This window comes from Podarcis cretensis (genome assembly GCF_951804945.1).
Source record: "Podarcis cretensis genome assembly, chromosome: 8".
NCBI classification, from domain to species: domain Eukaryota; kingdom Metazoa; phylum Chordata; class Lepidosauria; order Squamata; family Lacertidae; genus Podarcis; species Podarcis cretensis.
Window position 1 is genome coordinate 18361486 of NC_137177.1, and position 18489 is coordinate 18379974.

At 46.9% G+C, this 18489-nt stretch overlaps 2 protein-coding genes across 2 annotated transcripts; both read right to left on the reverse strand.

Annotated features, from left to right (window-relative positions):
• On the reverse strand, positions 1-8342 carry LOC307221657 (uncharacterized protein). Its single transcript, XM_079986389.1, has 4 exons — positions 8006-8342; positions 2502-2651; positions 1242-1376; positions 1-344 (listed from the first exon to the last, which is right to left on the reverse strand). Exons 1-4 carry the CDS (start codon positions 8220-8222, stop codon positions 130-132), a joined length of 717 nt encoding a protein of 238 aa, XP_079842515.1. The 5' UTR covers positions 8223-8342; the 3' UTR covers positions 1-129.
• A 1183-nt stretch (positions 8343-9525) lies between these two features.
• On the reverse strand, positions 9526-14796 carry LOC307221676 (uncharacterized protein). The gene is made up of 4 exons (XM_079986434.1): positions 14259-14796; positions 13469-13615; positions 12300-12434; positions 9526-9827 (listed from the first exon to the last, which is right to left on the reverse strand). The coding sequence occupies exons 1-4, from the start codon at positions 14431-14433 to the stop codon at positions 9646-9648; spliced, it is 639 nt and encodes a 212-aa protein (XP_079842560.1). The 5' UTR covers positions 14434-14796; the 3' UTR covers positions 9526-9645.
• Between the last annotated feature and the right edge of the window lie 3693 nt (positions 14797-18489).

Consider the following 18489-nt stretch of genomic DNA (forward strand, 5'->3'; position numbering starts at 1 on the left):
AAAAATAATAATAATACAAGAGAAGCAGTAGGATGGATATATATTTTTTTTAATAGACAATGCGGATTCAAAATAAAATAAAATAAAAAATAGCATGAGAGGAAATGAGAAACTATCAGGTTGAAGAGTTTAGATTACGGTGGAATTAAGACAGATGGATGGGCTTGGGAGGGGGCTTCTTGCAGGTGGAGCAGCCAGTCCCTGACCTTGGAGAACGGACAGCCCCATAGCTGTGTGGTCCCCAGCCGCAGGTTGCTGCATCCTCCCTTCCAAGAGGATTGTGTTGAAATGTTGTTCACTGCCAGATTGTATGGTCAGCAAATGTGTCATCAAGCTAAAGAAACCTGCGGGGAGAAAAGAAGGACCATATTCCTTTTCTATTTTTTTTAAGTTGAACTGAATTGATTGGTTGCAGTTTTGTCCCTCCCTTCCTCCTAGGAGCTCAGGGTAACAGGCACTTCCCAATTACTCATCCAATTCCTCGCAGTGCATAACAGTAATAATGCAAGCCTCACTGAAAGCATTTGGGTCCCCAGGTTTGGAAATGGGAAACACACTGAGAGCTGTTAAATTATGGGGATCAAAAAAGCTCTCCTGCGTAAGCCAAACTGGGAAGAACATGAGCTCTGCAAAAGGGCCTGTGTGGTTCCTGTTCATTTCAACAGGGCAGGGGTCACCAATGCGGTGCCCATGGGCACAGCGATGCCCCTCTGATCTTCCCCTGCTGTCCACGAAGCCTGCTTGGTTATGAGATGGTGAGGATGGTTAGCTTTATCTTTCTCAAAAAGTGCAGAGATTAGAAGGAAGGAGTTGGTAGAGTGACGCCCTTCCCAACTTCCTCTTTCAGCTCTATGTCCTGTTCAAGGCAAGGCTCTGATTAATTCCACTGCATCTGACTTTGACCCACATACCCTGGGAAACCTAAACTTTAACTCTCTTTTAGTCCCCCAGAGGGGTAGCTGACCTGTAGGAGAAGGGAGAGAATTGATCAGAGGGGGTAGTGCCTCGGCACTCACTCAAAACTCCCAAGGAGGTCACAGGCCTAAGAGACTGACCATGCCTGCCATAGGGCTTACATGAGAGGATGTCCTGCTGGACTGTGCCCTATGGCTCCGATCCACCTTCCACTTTGCTGTCCTAATAAGTTATGGCTTAATATAACATCCTGGCCTGTTAGCAGTACTTGAACCACGGTTTCCCAGTAGGGATGCCCCAAGAAACTGTGGCTTAACAAAGCTCACCATTCATGACATAGAGGGTGAACACCAGCCAGGCGAGGCAGAAACTCCATGTGAAGTGAAGGTGGCCGACAGAACTCAAATCTTTCTGGGTCATGTCGACTGTGTATGAGGCCATTGTGACAAAGCCGAAGATGCCTAACAAGGAGTAAAAGTGAGTTAGAGATGCCACCTGAGTAGGGATGGGGGATCCATTTGATCCAGGTTTTTTCATGAACCTGTTGGAGGCTTTAAGCATGCAAAATAAGCCTTGTGAATGCACAGGAAGGTAGGAAGCTGTCATATACTGAGCCAAACCATTGGACAATCTGGTTTAGTACCGTCTACACCAGGGGTCAGCAAACTTTTTCAGCAGGGGGCCGGTCCACTGTCCCTCAGACCTTGTGGGGGGCCGGACTATACAGTCATACCTCATGTTGTGTCCGCTTCAGGTTGCGTTTTTTTGGGTTGCGGACTGTCGAAACTCGGAAGTACCAGAACAGGTTACTTCCAGGTTTTGGCAGGCGCGCATGTGCAGAAGGACTAAATTGTGCTTTCCGCATGCGCAGAAGTGCTGTATCGCAACCCGCGCGTGCGCAGATGAGCAGACGTGGCTTGCGAATGCTGCAGGTTGCGAACATGCATCCCGCACGGATCACGTTCGCAACCCGAGCATCCACTGTATTTTGAAGGGGGAAAATGAACGAATTCCTATGCCCCACAAATAACCCAGAGATGCATTTTAAATAAAAGGACACATTCTACTCATGTAAAAACACGCTGATTCCCAGACTGTCCGCAGGCCGGATTGAGAAGGCAATTGGGCCGGATCTGGCCCCTGGGCCTTAGTTTGCCTACCAATGGTCTCTACACTGACTAGCAGAGGCTCTCTCGGGTTCCCTCCCAGCCCTCCCTAGAGATTGAACCAAGGACCTTCTGCATGCAAAACAAATTCCTCTACCATGGAGCCACAGGCAACACAAGCTTAGTATTGTCTACACTGACTGGCAGCTGCCCTGTAAGGTTCCAGACAGAGGATTTCCCCAGCCAGCCAGCAGATGCTGGGGATTGAATGCTGGTGGAGAATTTGATGGCCAGGCTGCTCAATGGGGTGAGCATATTACCCCAAATCTGGGCCGACTGAACTAGCTGCTGGTTAGTTTCTGGGCCCAATTCAAAGTGCTGGTTTTGACCTATGAAGCCTTAAACCTGAGACCTTTTGCATGTGAGCATTTGTTGTGCCACTGAGCCCTTCCTGAAACTAGGGGGAGTTCTCTTTCCTACCTGTGCTGAAGCTTGCTGCTGAGGACACCAGCATGTTGGAAGGTCCCCCACAACGCCTCAAGCACTGGCAGGAGATAAGGAGGGAGATGGCTGCCACGAAACCAGTGACCGTAGCGAGTGCCAGGAGGATTCTCGAAACTCTCATGATACCTGCCAGGGAGAGAAAGATTAATACGGATTTTTCATGCTCTGTGGTTTAACCCACAGCGCCACCCTGTCTGAAATGCCGGAGAATGCCTGCATAAAGTAAAGGTAAAGGTACCCCTGCCCGTACGGGCCAGTCTTGACAGACTCTGGGGTTGTGCGCCCATCTCACTTAAGAGGCCAGGGGCCAGCGCTGTCCGGAGACACTTCCGGGTCACGTGGCCAGCGTGACATCGCTGCTCTGGCGAGCCAGAGCCGCACACGGAAACACCGTTTACCTTCCCGCTGGTAAGCGGTCCCTATTTATCTACTTGCACCCGGAGGTGCTTTCGAACTGCTAGGTTGGCAGGCGCTGGGACCGAGCAGCGGGAGCGCACCCCGCCGCAGGGATTCGAACCGCTGACCTTTCGATCGGCAAGCCCTAGGCGCAGGTGGCTTAAGTCCATTGGTTTCATAAAGAGTGAAAAAGCTAAAGGACCCCTGGATGGTGTGTTTTTTGAAAACTTTTTTTTTATTTTCCAAAAATAACAAAATTGGGGGGGGGGGCAGAAAAAAAATCATAACCAAATTAAACCATTATTTTTGGTCGACTTCCCTCCACTCCCCCTCTTGGTTCCATTATAATATACTGGTTCATGCATGTCCATAAAACCTTATACAGTAGTACCTTGGGTTAAGTGCTTAATTCGTTCCGGAGGTCCGTTCTTAACCTGAAACTGTTCTTAACCTGAGGTACCACTTTAGCTAATGGTGCCTCCCGCTGCCGCCGCGCCACCTCCGCACAATTTCTGTTCTCATCCTGAAGCAAAGTTCTTAACCCGAGGTACTATTTCTGGGTTAGCGGAGTCTGTAACCTGAAGCGTCTGTAACCTGAAGTGTCTGTAACCCAAAGTACTACTGCATACTTAACAGTATACTTAATTTTAAAACCTCCTTCGTCTTATTACAAGTGAGTTTTAAAAGTTATACTTCTTAAGGAAAATTCTGGGTTGAGACAGCCCAGCTTGTTGGGGTACCAGTCCCTACCAGTCCCCCGTGGGTCCATGTGGTCAGTAAAAGAAGAAAATTCTAGCCAAGCAATTTGGAGCAAAACAGCAGTAAGTAGACTTAGATCCTTTATTGTTGCACAATGCCGCTACCGAACTGACCCTCAGGAGGGGGAGGGGTTGCGGGCTCACGTCCCCACCCACACTCCCGCGGGGCTGATGCCAGCCTCGCGGGAAACAGGGAATTCCCTTAATTAGCATTCTCCGCAGCATCAGCCAATCGGCTGGCATTGGGGGCGGGCCGATCTAAGGCCACTTAAGGTCGAGGCGACCCTGGCTCGCCCCTTTTCTCCGCTTCAGCAGCTGCAGTTTCCCACCCACCCGCCCTTTAGGTTTGCCCTTGACTTTGCTATGGGCTTCGGCTGGTCGCCGCAAGGGGCCTGGTAGGAGTTTTTCCATTTGGCTAATTGGCTGAAATTTTAAGCCACTTGGTTTTTTCGCCTACCTCGTAGCAAAACGTCACAACTCCTTGGTTTTGGCGGTTAGGCATTGGCCGGGGTATTGTCATGCAAATGAGGTTGGGGAGGATGATTGCCATCACCTCCCCCAAGGCTTGAAGGGTAGTTCGTTAAAGGACTCCGAGGGGCGTCGCCTCGTCCGAAACCTACGGAGGCTAGGGCCTAAATCGCGCCCCCGAGCGGTAACCCCTTGGGGAGCGCCCAGGGATATGCATCTCGGGTGGCTCCCCCTGTTGGTGCTTAACCTTTCCCGGTTAGACCGGTTAGTCTCTTAGGGGCCAATGCCTAAAGCCAATACCCCTCTTACCTGTAATCAATAAAGTTGTGGCCATTTTCGCCCATTAACTTAAATTCTTGTGTCCGGTGTCTTTATTTATTCCACCTGTGGGGGGGGGGGGGCGGGAATAGCCACGCAACAGGTTCAACAGCAGCGAGTGAACCCAGAGCATGGAGCAACATTGACTTTTAAAACTTCCCACCACATCCCAGAATACAGTTCACACAGCATCATTGATATATCATCTTTACATCACTGACATGTCACCAAAGGGGAGGGAAAGACAGTTCAACCTTAGCAAACATGTCCAGACAAGTTACAGGTAGGTAGCCATGTTGGTTTGCCATAGTCGAAACAAAAATTAAAAAAATCCTTCCAGTAGCACCTTAGAGACCAACTAAGTTTGTTATTGGTATGAGCTTCTGTGTGCATGCACACTTCTTCAGATACACTGAAACAGAAGTCACCAGAGCCTTATATATAGTGAGAGGATGGGGAGGGGTATTACTCAGAAGGGTGGTGGGAATGGGTGATTGGCTGATAGGTGTGGTAAACCTGTTGATGACTGTTAATGACTGCAATTGGTCTTACAGGAAAAAGCAATGGGTGAGATGGCTAAAAATAGCTTTATCATGTATAATGAGATAAGAATCCAATGTCTCTATTCAGACCAGGTCTCAAGTTTGGTAATATGTTGCAATTCAGCAACTTCTCTTTCCAGTCTATTTCTGAAATTCTTTTGTAATAAGACAGCTATTTTGAGATCTTTGTATAGAATGTCCTGTATAGAATGTTTATTACTGGGGCATGGAACATAGGAAGCAAGAAGGATCATTGGCTTGTCTAAATTAGTTTTGTCAACACTGACCAGCAGCAGCACTCTGTCCTCCATCTAGAGAAGCTCAAATGGGGTTTCCCTAACTTGGGTCTCCAGCTGTTTTTGGACTACAACTCCCATCATCCCTAGTTAGCAGGACCAGTGGTCAGGGATGATGGGAATTGTAGTCCAAAAGCAGCTGGAGACCCAAGTTTGGGAAACCCTTAACTAGAGGCATGATCACAGTTCCACTAGGCAAAACGAAACAAAAACACTTTGGGCACATTGCATGGAGATTGTTGCCAGGCCTGGACAGAGAGAATTTGGGTTTCCCCTTCCTGATCTACTGTATTTTTCGCTCTATAAGACACACTTTTTCTCCTCCAAAAAGTAAGGGGAAATGTGTGTGCGTCTTATGGAGCAAATGCAGGCTCCATGGCTTCAGCGAAAGCAACGCAAAGCCTCTGGAGGCTTCGCGTTGCTTTCGCTGAAGCCTTGAGAGCGAGAGGGCTCGGTGCACACCGATCCCTCTTGCTCTCCTGGCTTCACTTTGCTGGAGAGGCGCTGCGCAGCTTTCCCTCTCTGCGCAGCGCCCCTTCAGCGAAGCGGGAGGAGAAATGGAAGGGGCTCTGTTTCTCCTGCCGCTTCACTGAAGGAACACTGCACAGAGAGGGAGAGATTTTTTCCCCTTGTTCTCCCCCTCTAAAACTAGAGGGGTCTAGTGCGTCCTACAGAGTGAAAAATACAGACATACATAATTCCAATATCCATCAATCCCTAAACAGAAGATGCATTCTTAAAGATGTGGAACAGTTCAAATCCCTACTGGATCTCTTACTGGGTGTTGGGGTCGCTATTTCTCACCCTAATTCACTTTGCAGGGCTGTTGTGAGGATGAAAATGGGCGAGGGAGGAGAAAATTGCACATGCTGCCCCAGGCTCATTGGAAGAAAAGGTCACGGTTGAGGTGGGTGGGTGGGGAGGATTAGGAAAAAAACAACCAAGCGAATAGATGCATCATCAGTTGTGAATATCCCTACTTGCTTTAAATAACAATGCACCTGACCTCTGCTCCAGAGGGTAGGAGTGTTTCTTTCTTAAAGCTGCCTCTTGACAGCTCAACAGCTCAACTCTCAGGAGGCAGCAAATGGGATGTGGTTTCCCCTTCTAAACATCACTCTTGACAGCTCTAGTTCTCAGGAGGCGCTGATGGTTGTAGATACTAGTACAAATCATCATTATCAGTAACTTTCTGACAGCTTGTAACAACAGTGCCATAGCATCTGCACCAGCTGTCTGTCCCCTGGCCAGCTTCAAAGTTTGGGGACTGGAGTTCAAAGCCCTAAATAATTTCGGACCAAGATACCTTAAGAGGGTCTTGCTCCCTATAGGCTGGCATGTTCAGGGGCTGAACTTTTGGAGGTGCCTTATCATGCCCCTGACCATAGCTGTCAACTTTTCCTTTTCTTGCGAGGAATCCTACTCAGAATAAGGGAATTTCCCTTAAAAAAAGTAAAATGTTGACAGCTATGCCCCGAGACCAAATCTCTCTATACTGTCTGGATTTTTAAAAATTCAATCACTTGACATTTGTTAACAATAATCAGCAAATCTCTGCTCCATATCAAATTGCTTCAGATCATGATATGGAGATGATAGATAAGTAGATAGATATATAGATATAGCTGAATATATATATATATCTATAGTAATAGTTATGAGGTTGGAGGGACAGTGTTAGGTTGTTTGCAGACACCCCTCCTAATCCCTGGATCAAATAAGTGTTAAAAGCTAATCAAGCCTTCAGGTTAGCATCCTGTTAAGGCAATCGCTTGGGTGATGGGCCATTAAGGGGAACAAAGGAAGCAGCTCTGTGGGAGATGGCAATTGGGTGAAGCTCCACCCTCCCTCAACTCTGGGTAGTTAGGAGGATAAAGCCAGGGCTGTGAAGAGGAAGTAGAGTGATGTGAGCTAGAAGCAAAACACACAGAGAAAGCAAACAATGTTTGTTTTCTGTTTGAATCCAAGGCTGTAGCTATGGGCGAAGCAAGCTCTCTTGGGTTGTTAATTCTGTGAACCGTAGGCTCAGGTTGCATATATGTGTAAACAAACCATAAATCATAAAGATACCATAGTCTCTGCTGTCCTTCATTCCAAAGGAAACACAAACCCTGGGCCCTGGAATCTTGCACTGCTTGGAGATTGGGGTTGCATGCAGCAATAAAAAGGACCCCTGGCCATTAGGTCCAGTCGTGGATGACTCTGGGGTTGCGGCGCTCATCTCGCTTTATTGGCCGAGGGAGCCGGCATACAGCTTCCAGGTCATGTGGCCTGCATGACTAAGCCACTTCTGGCGAACCAGAGCAGCACACGGAAACGCCGTTTACCTTCCCGCTGGAGTGGTACCTATTTATCTACTTGCACTTTGACATGCTTTTGAACTGCTAGGTTGGCAGGAGCAGGGACTGAGCAACAGGAGCTCACCCCGTCTCAGGGATTTGAAGCAATAGGTTTGTCTCCTCTGGAAATAAATGAAATAAACAGTTCAAAACACCTAGCTTCACTTGGGCTTACACATCAGTACATGTTGGCATGGGATCTCGCTGGAGATCCAAAAACTGACTTAAACATCTCCTGAAGGGCAGATCCCCCAGGACTGGAGCCATGCAGCCATGGGGCAAGAGGAGACGGTTGCTTGTGTTTGGGGCGGAGTGCCAGGAGGAGTAGGACTGAGACGAGCAGGCACCGGTGCACCTCCTTACCACTGCTCCTGCTCAGTTGAGTGCAGGCCACGTTGTTGCAGAGTTTGTTGGCCACGGGCTTAGGAGGCCCGTTCGTGTCTGGGACAATGATTTCCATCCAGGAGGGGCTAAGCAGGGAGATGGAGAGGAGGAGGAAACTGATGCAAGTAGAGGCGGCTGTGGTGGCTCGATAGGGCAAGCTCACACGGAGCCACTGGCAGCCATTGGCTGGGGGCATCTTCGCTAGGAGGAAGAAGCAGCCACAGAGGACCACCGAGAACTTGTGGAGACACAGTGGTTCCTAGAGTCTCTGTGCAGCAGTTAAGGCTCCTGCAGATACTTCTAGGCTGGTCTCAACTGCCGTGGAATCTTGACTTCCTTTACTTCTTTGGGTTGAGGGGGTAGGAAGCGGCCTGGCGCAGGGTTGATTTATTTACTGTGGTGGTGATTTGTTTAAACTGTTTTTGATCTTGAATTTTAAATCTCTATTAACCTGCCCTGGCCCCTATCAGTGAAGGGCAGGTCTTAAATGTAATGCTGGCGTTATTGGTGATGATTGATGGTGGCAATGATAATGATAATTACCATATTTTTTGCTCTATAAGACTCACTTTTTCCCTGCTAAAAAGTAAGGGGAAAAGTGTGTGCGTCTTATGGAGCGAATGCAGGCTGCACAGCTATCCCAGAAGCCAGAACAGCAAGAGGGATTACTGCTTTCACTGCACAGCGATCCCTCTTGCTGTTCTGGCTTCTGAGATTCAGAATATTTTTTTTCTTGTTTTCCTCCTCCAAAAACTAGGTGCGTCTTGTGGTCTGGTGCGTTTTATAGAGTGAAAAATATGGTAATGATATAATAGGGGCAGGGGCAGTGACTGAAAAGACTAAGCTGATTCCTGTCTTTTTTGGCCCAACGGTCAATCATATCTTACGGGTTGTATCCAATGTTATTCCTGCTCAGAGTAGCCCCATTGAAATTAATAGCCAGGACTAACTAAGGTCCATTAATTTCAGAGTGGGCCTACTTTGAGTAAAATGTACTCATAGTTTTTAGTTTTATTTCATTTTTCATCATCATCATAATTACAATTTTTATACTGTGCTTCATCCAAGGGTCACAAGGCAGTTTAGAATATAAAACCACAATTTATAGCATTTTACTTTGTGGTGTTTACAGAGGTTTAGTTATTTGCGATGATTGTTTCCCCTTATACCTGTTCTTGATTTTTAGATACAATTTGAATTTTGATTCCCCAAAGGATGCTTCATTCAATTGTCAACGCATTTGTGGTGCGTGTTTTTGCAATGTTTTTGTATTTGCTGTTTGTTTTAACCTATGTTGCCTTGCTGTAGTATAAGCAACATATCCACTATACAAACAAACAAACAAACAAGCAAACAAACAAACAAACAGATTGAAGACCAGACAGTGGCACTATTCATTTATTTAAGAATTTATAAACCACACTTTCATCCCTCCCACCACACCCCACCCCAACAAGGCAGCATACAATTTACAAATCTTTGTTTACATCCAAGGAGGCATCTCCTCTCTCCCCCCACCCCCACCTCCTGCACATGCACTGACAATTTCTGAAGCACAAAGGATTGCTTGGGACCCATATACCCCCGACAAACACAACACAGACAAGCACCCCTCTCCATTATTTATGAATCGACCGCCTTGTTGATACAGACGTCTTTCTTTCCCCTTCTGAATCCTCCAAATAGCTTGACGAACTCGAGGTCCATTCTGAGGAGCTCGAAGTGATTGTGGAGCTTTCTCCATCTGAGAAACTGGATCCGTGCACCAGCAAACGCTGATGTGCCATCAGGCTGAACAAACCTACAGAAGGGGTGAGGGTGGGGAAGGGAAGTGGCGGTAGCAGCACAAAAATTAGATATTTCATTTAGAATTTATTTTCTTATTCCTTGATCCCTTGTTTCAGGGATCTACTCAATGGCTTGCCTTGACCTGGAAGGAGACCTAAAACCTATTCAAGCAAAAAAAGATGACAGCACCAGCATAAGGTGCAAATATTCCCTGAGTAGGACTGACAGTTTGGTAATCCCGAGAATGAATCTGGCATTCTGAATTTCCAGCACAGTTCCTGGATAGGAACTTGGCAGGGTGGAATCCAGATTAAAGACAAGAATTTCGGATTCCCCCTACCCCTGGACCTTGGGGAAAGCTGAAACGCTAATATAGTTTCAGTGGTGACCTCATACTTTTGCAACTTCCTCTCTAGGCTATATCATAGAATCATATGGAAGGGACCCTGAGGGTCATCTTGTTCAACCCCCTGCTTTGCAGGAATATGCAGCTGTCACATACGGGAATCGAACCCACAACCTTGGGATTACCAGCACCATGAGCCATGTAGGCTGTGTTTGTGTGTGTGTGTGTGTGTGTGTACACATACATACATACACATATTAGAACTCTTACAGCATTTCTTCCAGAGCACATTTTATGTATTTTAAGTAAACTACAGTCCCCAAAGATACTTGGTGAGTGCAGCTATCACTGTGAAACTGATCGAAGCGAGTTTTGCATGTATGTTGTGGATGTGGCCAAAGTATGCTTGGCTTTAAGATCAGGGTTTCTGGTGGCAGGGAGGCTTCTAAGCATGTTCTAGCTGAATGCCCCGTGTATCCCCCTTTGCACCTTCATGCTCAATGTGCAGACAGTCTGAACTGGAACAGGTGCACACAGGGGAGGAGATCTTGTGCCGTCTAGTGTCCAGAGGTGGGAAATGCAACTCATCAAGGCATATATGAGCCCTTCCAATCCTGACTCCAGTCTGTTTCATGGGGAGGCCAGCTCAGGATACAGTCCAAGCCCAAGGCAACACAAAAGAGAAGGGAGGGGAAACACATTCACTGAAGAAGACAAAGCAAAGGGGGAGGGGGAGGCAGCAGGAACTGAACTGAATTTGACTCTAAGAAATATACATCCATATTACAAAAAGAAGTAGATGCACGAAAACCATGGCCTTAGCATCAACAGGCATAAAAATGCCGAATTAGCATTAAAAAAGAAAAGAAAAGAAAAGGTAAAGGACCCCTGACAGTTAAGTCCAGTCGCAGATGACTCTGGGGTTGCGGCGCTCATCTCGCTTTACAAGCCGAGGGAGCTGGCCTTTGTCCACAGACAGTTTTTCCAGGTCATGTGGCCAGCATGACTAAGTTGCTTCTGGCTCAACAGAACACCGAAATCAGAGCAGCACACAGAAATGCCGTTTACCTTCCTGTCGGAGCGGTACCTATTTATCTACTTGCACCTTTTGGCGTGCTTTCAAACTGCTAGGTTGGCAGGAGCAGGGACCGAGCAATGGGAGCTCACCCCATCGCGGGGATTCCAACCACCAACCTTCTGATCGGCAAGCCCAAGAGGTTCAGTGGTTTAGACCACAGCGCCACCCACATCCCTTAAGAATTAGCATCAACAGGTAGCAAAATACAGAGGAATGTGCAGGTGCAGGTGTTTCAAAGTCCAGAAGTGAAAATGGCAGCGGCCCTGAATGCAATTACACAAATTCTCGATTGGAACCATTTTTTCATCCGGCTGATGAACGATAAGGTGATGTGACACCAACCATAAAAGGTAAACGATACCCATTTGGGATAAAGACATCCATGTGCCTGACACACATTAGGATAATAGGAATAAACTGATGCTACCCCAAAATGGCCACCTTGCTGCCAGGACTTTTTGTGAGGCTGGAACAGGGTTTTAGAACTGCCAAGACAGCAGGTCCACGAGACACAGGAGCTGGATGCATAGCTTGTGTTGGGTACAGAAACTTGCATGGCAACTCCTTCCCAGTTTAAGCACTCAGAGCAGCCAGTTTCTTATTATTCCTCCCCAACGTACCACACTACAAGCAGCCTAAAACATTATCCTCTTCCCTCACCACTAGGGATGGAAGTATCAGTCAACTTTGGTTTCTTCTCAGTTTCTCATTTTTTCCAATGTGACATTCAGGTCTCCACATTTCTGCAGCAATTTTCAGTAAAAAATAAAATAAAAATCCTAATGCAAATTCTTCAATACTATAGGGCAAATTTATCTTAATAAACACATTTTGTATGCAGTTAACATGGTGCTGTTGTTGTTTGCAAGCATTTTCTCCTAATACAATGCCTTTTTTATGTATCGTTTTCACTAATATATCCATTTTAATGCACACTTTCCCCAAATATATATGCATTTTTTTGATCAATGTTGTTTGGCTGAAGAACTGCGTCACAAAATTCTGACAAGAGTTGTCCTTAAATGCAAATCGGACAGAATATCTTTCCCCTCCTGACTCACCGCTTAAAATGAAGGAAGGGCAGGAGGTCCAGGCCATGTAAAAAGACCACAGGTACGTGATATTGCCTGTTCTGCTGATGGAGTGTGTGGAGATACGGATGGTGTAAATGCTCAGAGCTAAGAACACCAAGGCAGCTGGAGGGAAAACACAAGGAGGAATTTAGTGTGTGGTCCCCTGTAATGTTTTAAGAGAGACAGCAGAACTGCAACAATCTAGCTTCTACTTTTTAGGCCAGTTTTTGGTTTGGGCCCCCTGAACCAAACCAAACTGTGCCCTGAGGAACTTGGGCTTTGCCAGGTGCTTATCTGAGGTTCCCCAGCTAAAAGAGAGAGAGAGAGAGAGAGAGAGAGAGAGAGCTCCTTTGGGAGAGAGCTTGACTGTTGATCGCCCCAAGCCTAGTGCCAGTGGTCAGTTGAGTTGGGCACTGGCTGAGGGTCCTTGGAGTTCAGAAAGTCCTCTCACTGGCACATCTCATACTCTTCATTTTCCCCACCAGAAGGCAGAAGTCCTTGCTGCTCTACTGAAAATTATTATTATTATTAATATTAATATACCACCCTTAATCATAACATCTCAGGGCAGTTCACAGAATAAAATACAGGATAAAGGTAAAGGGACCCCTGACCGTTAGGTCCAGTCGTGGACAACTCTGGGGTTGTGGTGTTCATCTCGCTTTATTGGCCAAGGGAGCCGGCGTACAGCTTCCGGGTCATGTGACTAGCATGACTAAGCCCCTTCTGCCAAACCAGAGCAGTGCACGGAAACACTGTTTACCTTCCTGCCGGAGCGGTACCTATTTATCTACTTGCACTTAGACATGCTTTCGAACTGCTAGGTGGGCAGCAGCTGGGACCAAGCAACGGGAGCTCACCCCATCGCAGGGATTCGAACTGCCGACCTTCTGATCGGCAAGCACAAGGCTCTGTGGTTTAGACCACAGCGCCACCCGCGTCCCAAAAATACAGGATAAAAACAAGTAAATCATTAAAACAAAGTAGCAAAACAATAACCATCACCCCATTCCCACACAAATGACCTAGCATTCCCACCTGCTGTCTGCCCACCCCCAAAATCAGGTTACAGATGGACTGACTTAATGTAAGCTCATTCTGTATGTGTCCTGAAATGCAACATTCTTCTACTTCTTTATATGTGTATATATATATACCTGCAATCAAAGATCCCATTGCAGCAACCAGGTAGCGGTATATTGTGAAAGGGGAGGCGTAGCGGTAAGTGAACGTCATAAATGAGGCCCCAACAATTCCACAGAAAAGGGCTAAGACCAGGAGCGTCCGGGCACCATAGACATTGGCTGCAGTGGTGGAACAGAAAACAAAGGAAGACTTATTAGAGGTGGGGGAATAGCGAGGCTCTTCCATGGTCACCTTCTCTCTCTCATACACAACACACACACACACACACTCCCATGTCTCTTCCCAAACCAAAATTCTCCATCAAGGAAATGTACCTTTTATAGAAGGAACCCTTTTTCAGACTGAAAGCTCACTCCCTTCTGAGCAACTATCTAAGTTTCACCTTTGCGCAGTTAGGCCAGCTTCCACACACAGTAAGACCAACAATCACCCCTCTCTATCCCAACAAGCAAGAGGTATGGCCACAGCTAAAGGACATGTTCCTGTCAGGTGAAAAACACTTGAGAGGCACAGTGCCATTATTTATCTTTTACAATTCAGCTGTGATATAGGCAGGGCTTTTTCCCCAGCCAGAACTCCCAGGAGCTCTGCTGCCGTATCTCTCAGGTGGGCACTATTGCCATTCTAAGAGAACTAAGGAGAAGTTTGTGGTGAGCTCTGGCGCCTCTTTTTCTAAAAAAAATAGCACAAGGTAGGATGGGGAAAAGGTGGATTTTTATATCCTTCCTTATAGGTAAACCTCTGAATGACCAATTCCTGAGGAAAAGAATCTGGGGCTGTCCGCAGGTGTGGGAAACTTACGTGAAGCGGCAATGAGATCAGAGCACACCTGCTTGATACAGACTTTCCAAATGCCGCTGTAGTAATTCTGCATCTTGGTCTCGACTAGGATCCAGTGGTGATCCATGACAGCACAGACAAGCAAAATGATAGTGAAGACTGTGAACCCTGTAGCCAAGACTTCGTTCCACCCCATAGCTCTGTCAGTAGGTCTGGGGGCTTCCCTCTATTTCGGCACTTGCTTTCTCTAAGCGGATCCCATTTTGAACAGTGGTTTCCTGACAGGATTTCTCGACATGGCCAGAAATGGCAATCTACCCCTGCCTCCTCTCGATTTATGAAAAGCTCACAACCTGGAATCCTCTTTAAAAGCCTTCTCTTTAGAGTCAAATCCCACTCCTAGTTCCATCGTTTGCTTCTTGGTTACCTTGACTACCGTGGAACATCCCATAGCCATCAGTAGGGTTTCTGTTGGCCAAGCAGGCCTGACTTAACTATCTAATGGGTGGGTGCATCTTCGCTGATAGGGTGCAAGGGCTTTTAGGCCATCTTCACACCATACATTTAAGGCACCACGATAGCACTTTAAAGTCATTGCTTCCCCCCAAAGAATTCTGGGAGCTGTAGTTTTTTTAAGGGTGCTGAGAGTTCTCAGAGGGGACTTCTACAGTGGTACCTCGGGTTACATACGCTTCAGGTTACATATGCTTCAGGTTACAGACTCCGCTAACCCAGAAATAGTGCTTCAGGTTAAGAACTTTGCTTCAGGATGAGAACAGAAATCGTGCTCCGGTGGCGCAGCAGCAGCTGGAGGCCCCATTAGCTAAAGTGGTGCTTCAGGTTAAGAATAGTTTCAGGTTAAGAACGGACCTCCGGAATGAATTAAGTACTTAACCTGAGGTACCACTGTATTTCTCTCACAGAGCTACAGTTCTCAGAATGGTTTAACAATCAATATCTCTTCACAGAGAACTCTGGGAATGGTAGCTCTGTGAGGGGGGAGAACAACAACAACAACAACAACAACAACAACAACAACAACAACAACTCAATTTATATACCACCCTTTATCAAAAGATCCCAAGGCAGTGTACAACATTAAGAACGTATTTTATGGAGCACAGTAAAAAAGCATAATAAATAACAGACACCATAATAATAAAATTACCATAATAGTTGGCCCCTCGCCTAGCTTTAACAGGCCAGAGATTATTTAATGACCAAAAGGCTTGGGTAAGGCTGAATGTTTTTGCCTGGCACGTAAATACATGTAATGATGATACCAGGTGAGCCTCTTGGGGGAGAGTATTCCAGTTGGAGAGCCACCACAGAAAAGGCCCAGTCTCCTGTTGCTACCATCTGAACCCCTTTAGGAGTAGGGACATAGAGAGAGGCCTTAAAAGGGTAAAGGGACCCCTGACCATTAGGTCCAGTCATGGCCGACTCTGGGGTTGTGGCGCTCATCTTGCTTTATTGCCCGAGGGAGCCAGCGTACAGCTTCCGGGTCATGTGGCCAGCAGGACTAAGCCGCTTCTGGCAAACCAGAACAGCGCATGGAAACGCCGTTTACCTTCCCGCCAGAGTGGTACCTATTTATCTACTTGCACTTTGATGTGCTTTCAAACTGCTAGGTTGGCAGGAGCAGGGACCGAGCAATGGGAGCTCACACCGTCGTGGGAATTTGAACCACTGACCTTCTGATTGGCAAGCCCTAGGCTCTGTGGTTTAACCCACAGTGCCACCCGTGCCCCTAGAGAGGGGCCTTAGATAACAGATAACAGTTTGTATAGGGAGAGGTAGTTGGTTAGGTCCTGAGGTACTGAAAACGGGTCTCCTGACAACTCTCAGATCCCTTAACAAACTACCACTCCCAGAATTCTTTGGTGTTCTTCCCCGACTGCTTCAAGCGGTATCATAATGTTTTAAATATATCACCTGAGTGTGGTTTTCAGACTCACTGAACTCCTCCAACCCAACAGACCAGCAATATGCAAAGCCTCCTTCCACATGTCCCTTGCCTGCTCTAAATATGAATATTTCTATTTAGTGCTTGTTAGCACATGGAGAGTGACTTTCCTCATTAAGCAGTGTACCAATCTTGCTTTCATTTCTCTCTCTCCCCACCCTCATGCCCATATATTTTAGATTGTAAACTCCTCAGGGCAGAGATCTGTGTAACTCCCTGAAGTTCAGTGCTGTATCAACAGATGTACAGTGATACCTCGGGTTAAGAACTTAATTCATTCCGGAGGTCCGTTCTTAACCTGAAACTGTTCTTAACCTGAGGTACCACTTTAGCTAATGGGGCCTCCTGCTGCCGCCACACAATTTCTGTTCTCATCCTGAAGCAAAGTTCTTAACCTGAGGTACTATTTCTGGGTTAGCGGAGTCTGTAACCTGAAGCGTCTGTAACCCGAGGTACTACTGTAATAACAGAAATGACACATACCACATGTCTGGAATGAAGGACTGATGCTTCTTTCCAGAGCACTGTGGCAGGTTGCCCAGGCTTGGTTAGAGAGAGCCATCAGAGGGGAGCCAGAAACTGGCAACCATGAACTGTGGGACAAGCCAGGAATCAGTGAGCAAAGCACCAAAGCCAGGAGGCAGGATCAAGTGGCCAGGCCTAGCCAAGGGTACAAAGTGGCCAGGCCAGCCAAGGGTACAAAAAGACCATGATGCTCAAGCACAACTCAATTGAGACAGGAAGCATTTCAGACCCACTTCCTGTCCTAGAGGTTCCAGTGGCCAGGCTGGTTGGACATAGCCATGGCCCCTTCAGTTCAGTGCATCACCACACAGGGGAGAGATCTGGCACAGATGGTGTACACATTTAAAGCACATGGCTTCTCCCAAATATTCCTGGGACCTGTAGTTTACCCCTTGCAGTGCTGCATTTTCCAGTAATCTTAACACACTACCATTCCCAGGATTCTTTACGGTGGTGGGGAAATCACACACTTTAAATGTATGGCATGGATGTGGCCACAGACTTTCCTATCGGGCCTATTACTGTGCTATATCTCTTTGGTTAACAATCACGCACACTGCCCTCAGTTAAGACAGTTTTGGGACTGCAAAGTTTCAACACCATGTGCCCTGAATGGGGGGCAGTGCATAGATATGGGCTCATCTGTCGGTTTTGGTGCCTCACCACATCACTGCTTAGCCTTACGTGGACACCCTGTCCTTGCCATACCCACACTAGTGTGTTTCAACCGCTGCGACCATTAGGTGTCGCTGTAGCTTTGAAATCCATGCAAAAGCTGAGGTGAAGTTTGGAAATGTTGAGTAAATCAGTTCACACACACGAATCCTTAACAGGCATATTGAGGAAATGGGAAAACTCAGCTGAAAGCTGCCGAGGGTTGGCCAATGTCTCCAAGGCAAACAACCAGATTGGGCCTCTTTGTTCAATGGGGAAACCTTACAGTGCAGATCGGGGGGGGGGGGGGGGGGAATTGTGCCTTTAGGAGACAGTGTGTGGGCATATCCACTTGTAGATTCTGTCCCATATCTTCTTTTTTCTTTTTTTGTCCTGTCCCCCACACTTCCCACACTTCCCAGAGATAACTGTGGCCTGATCCACAGAAGAATTAACGAGAGGCAGATTTGGGCAGTGTTACTGGTTCCCCCACATGAAGCACTGAGCCCGGGGGGTGCAAAAACCACCCCAGAAATTTGTAAATGAATGTGTCAAAGAACACTCTATAATCCCCCCCCCCAAAAAAAATTCCTGTTAAATATAATTGTTGTGTATTGCTGAAAAGGTGTAACATGAGGAAATGCCACTGGAGTATACTAAGTGATATCTGAACTTCTTGATGCATTGATAATTAACTGTTATTTGTCTCTGGTAGCTCTGACATGAGTGTTTAACCTTAGATCACATAAGAGGCTATTGGATCGCAAGTTCTCAATCTTGGAAGGGTGGTGGCTGAGTCTGTTTCTCAGGCTCTGTGGGAGTAAGGATGTGTAAACGAGTCCCCTGAAGGGAGAGGAAATGGCTCCAAGCAAAATGGAGACAGTAAAGAGAGAGACTATTAGTTATAGAAGAAGAAGAAGAAGAAGAAGAAGAAGAAGAAGAAGAAGAAGAAGAAGAGTAGTAGTAGTTTGGATTTGATATCCCGCTTTATCCCTACCCAAAGGAGTCTCAAAGCGGCTAACATTCTCCTTTACCTTCCTCCCCCACAACAAACACTCTGTGAGGTGAGTGGGGCTGAGAGACTTCAGAGAGGTGTGACTAGCCCAA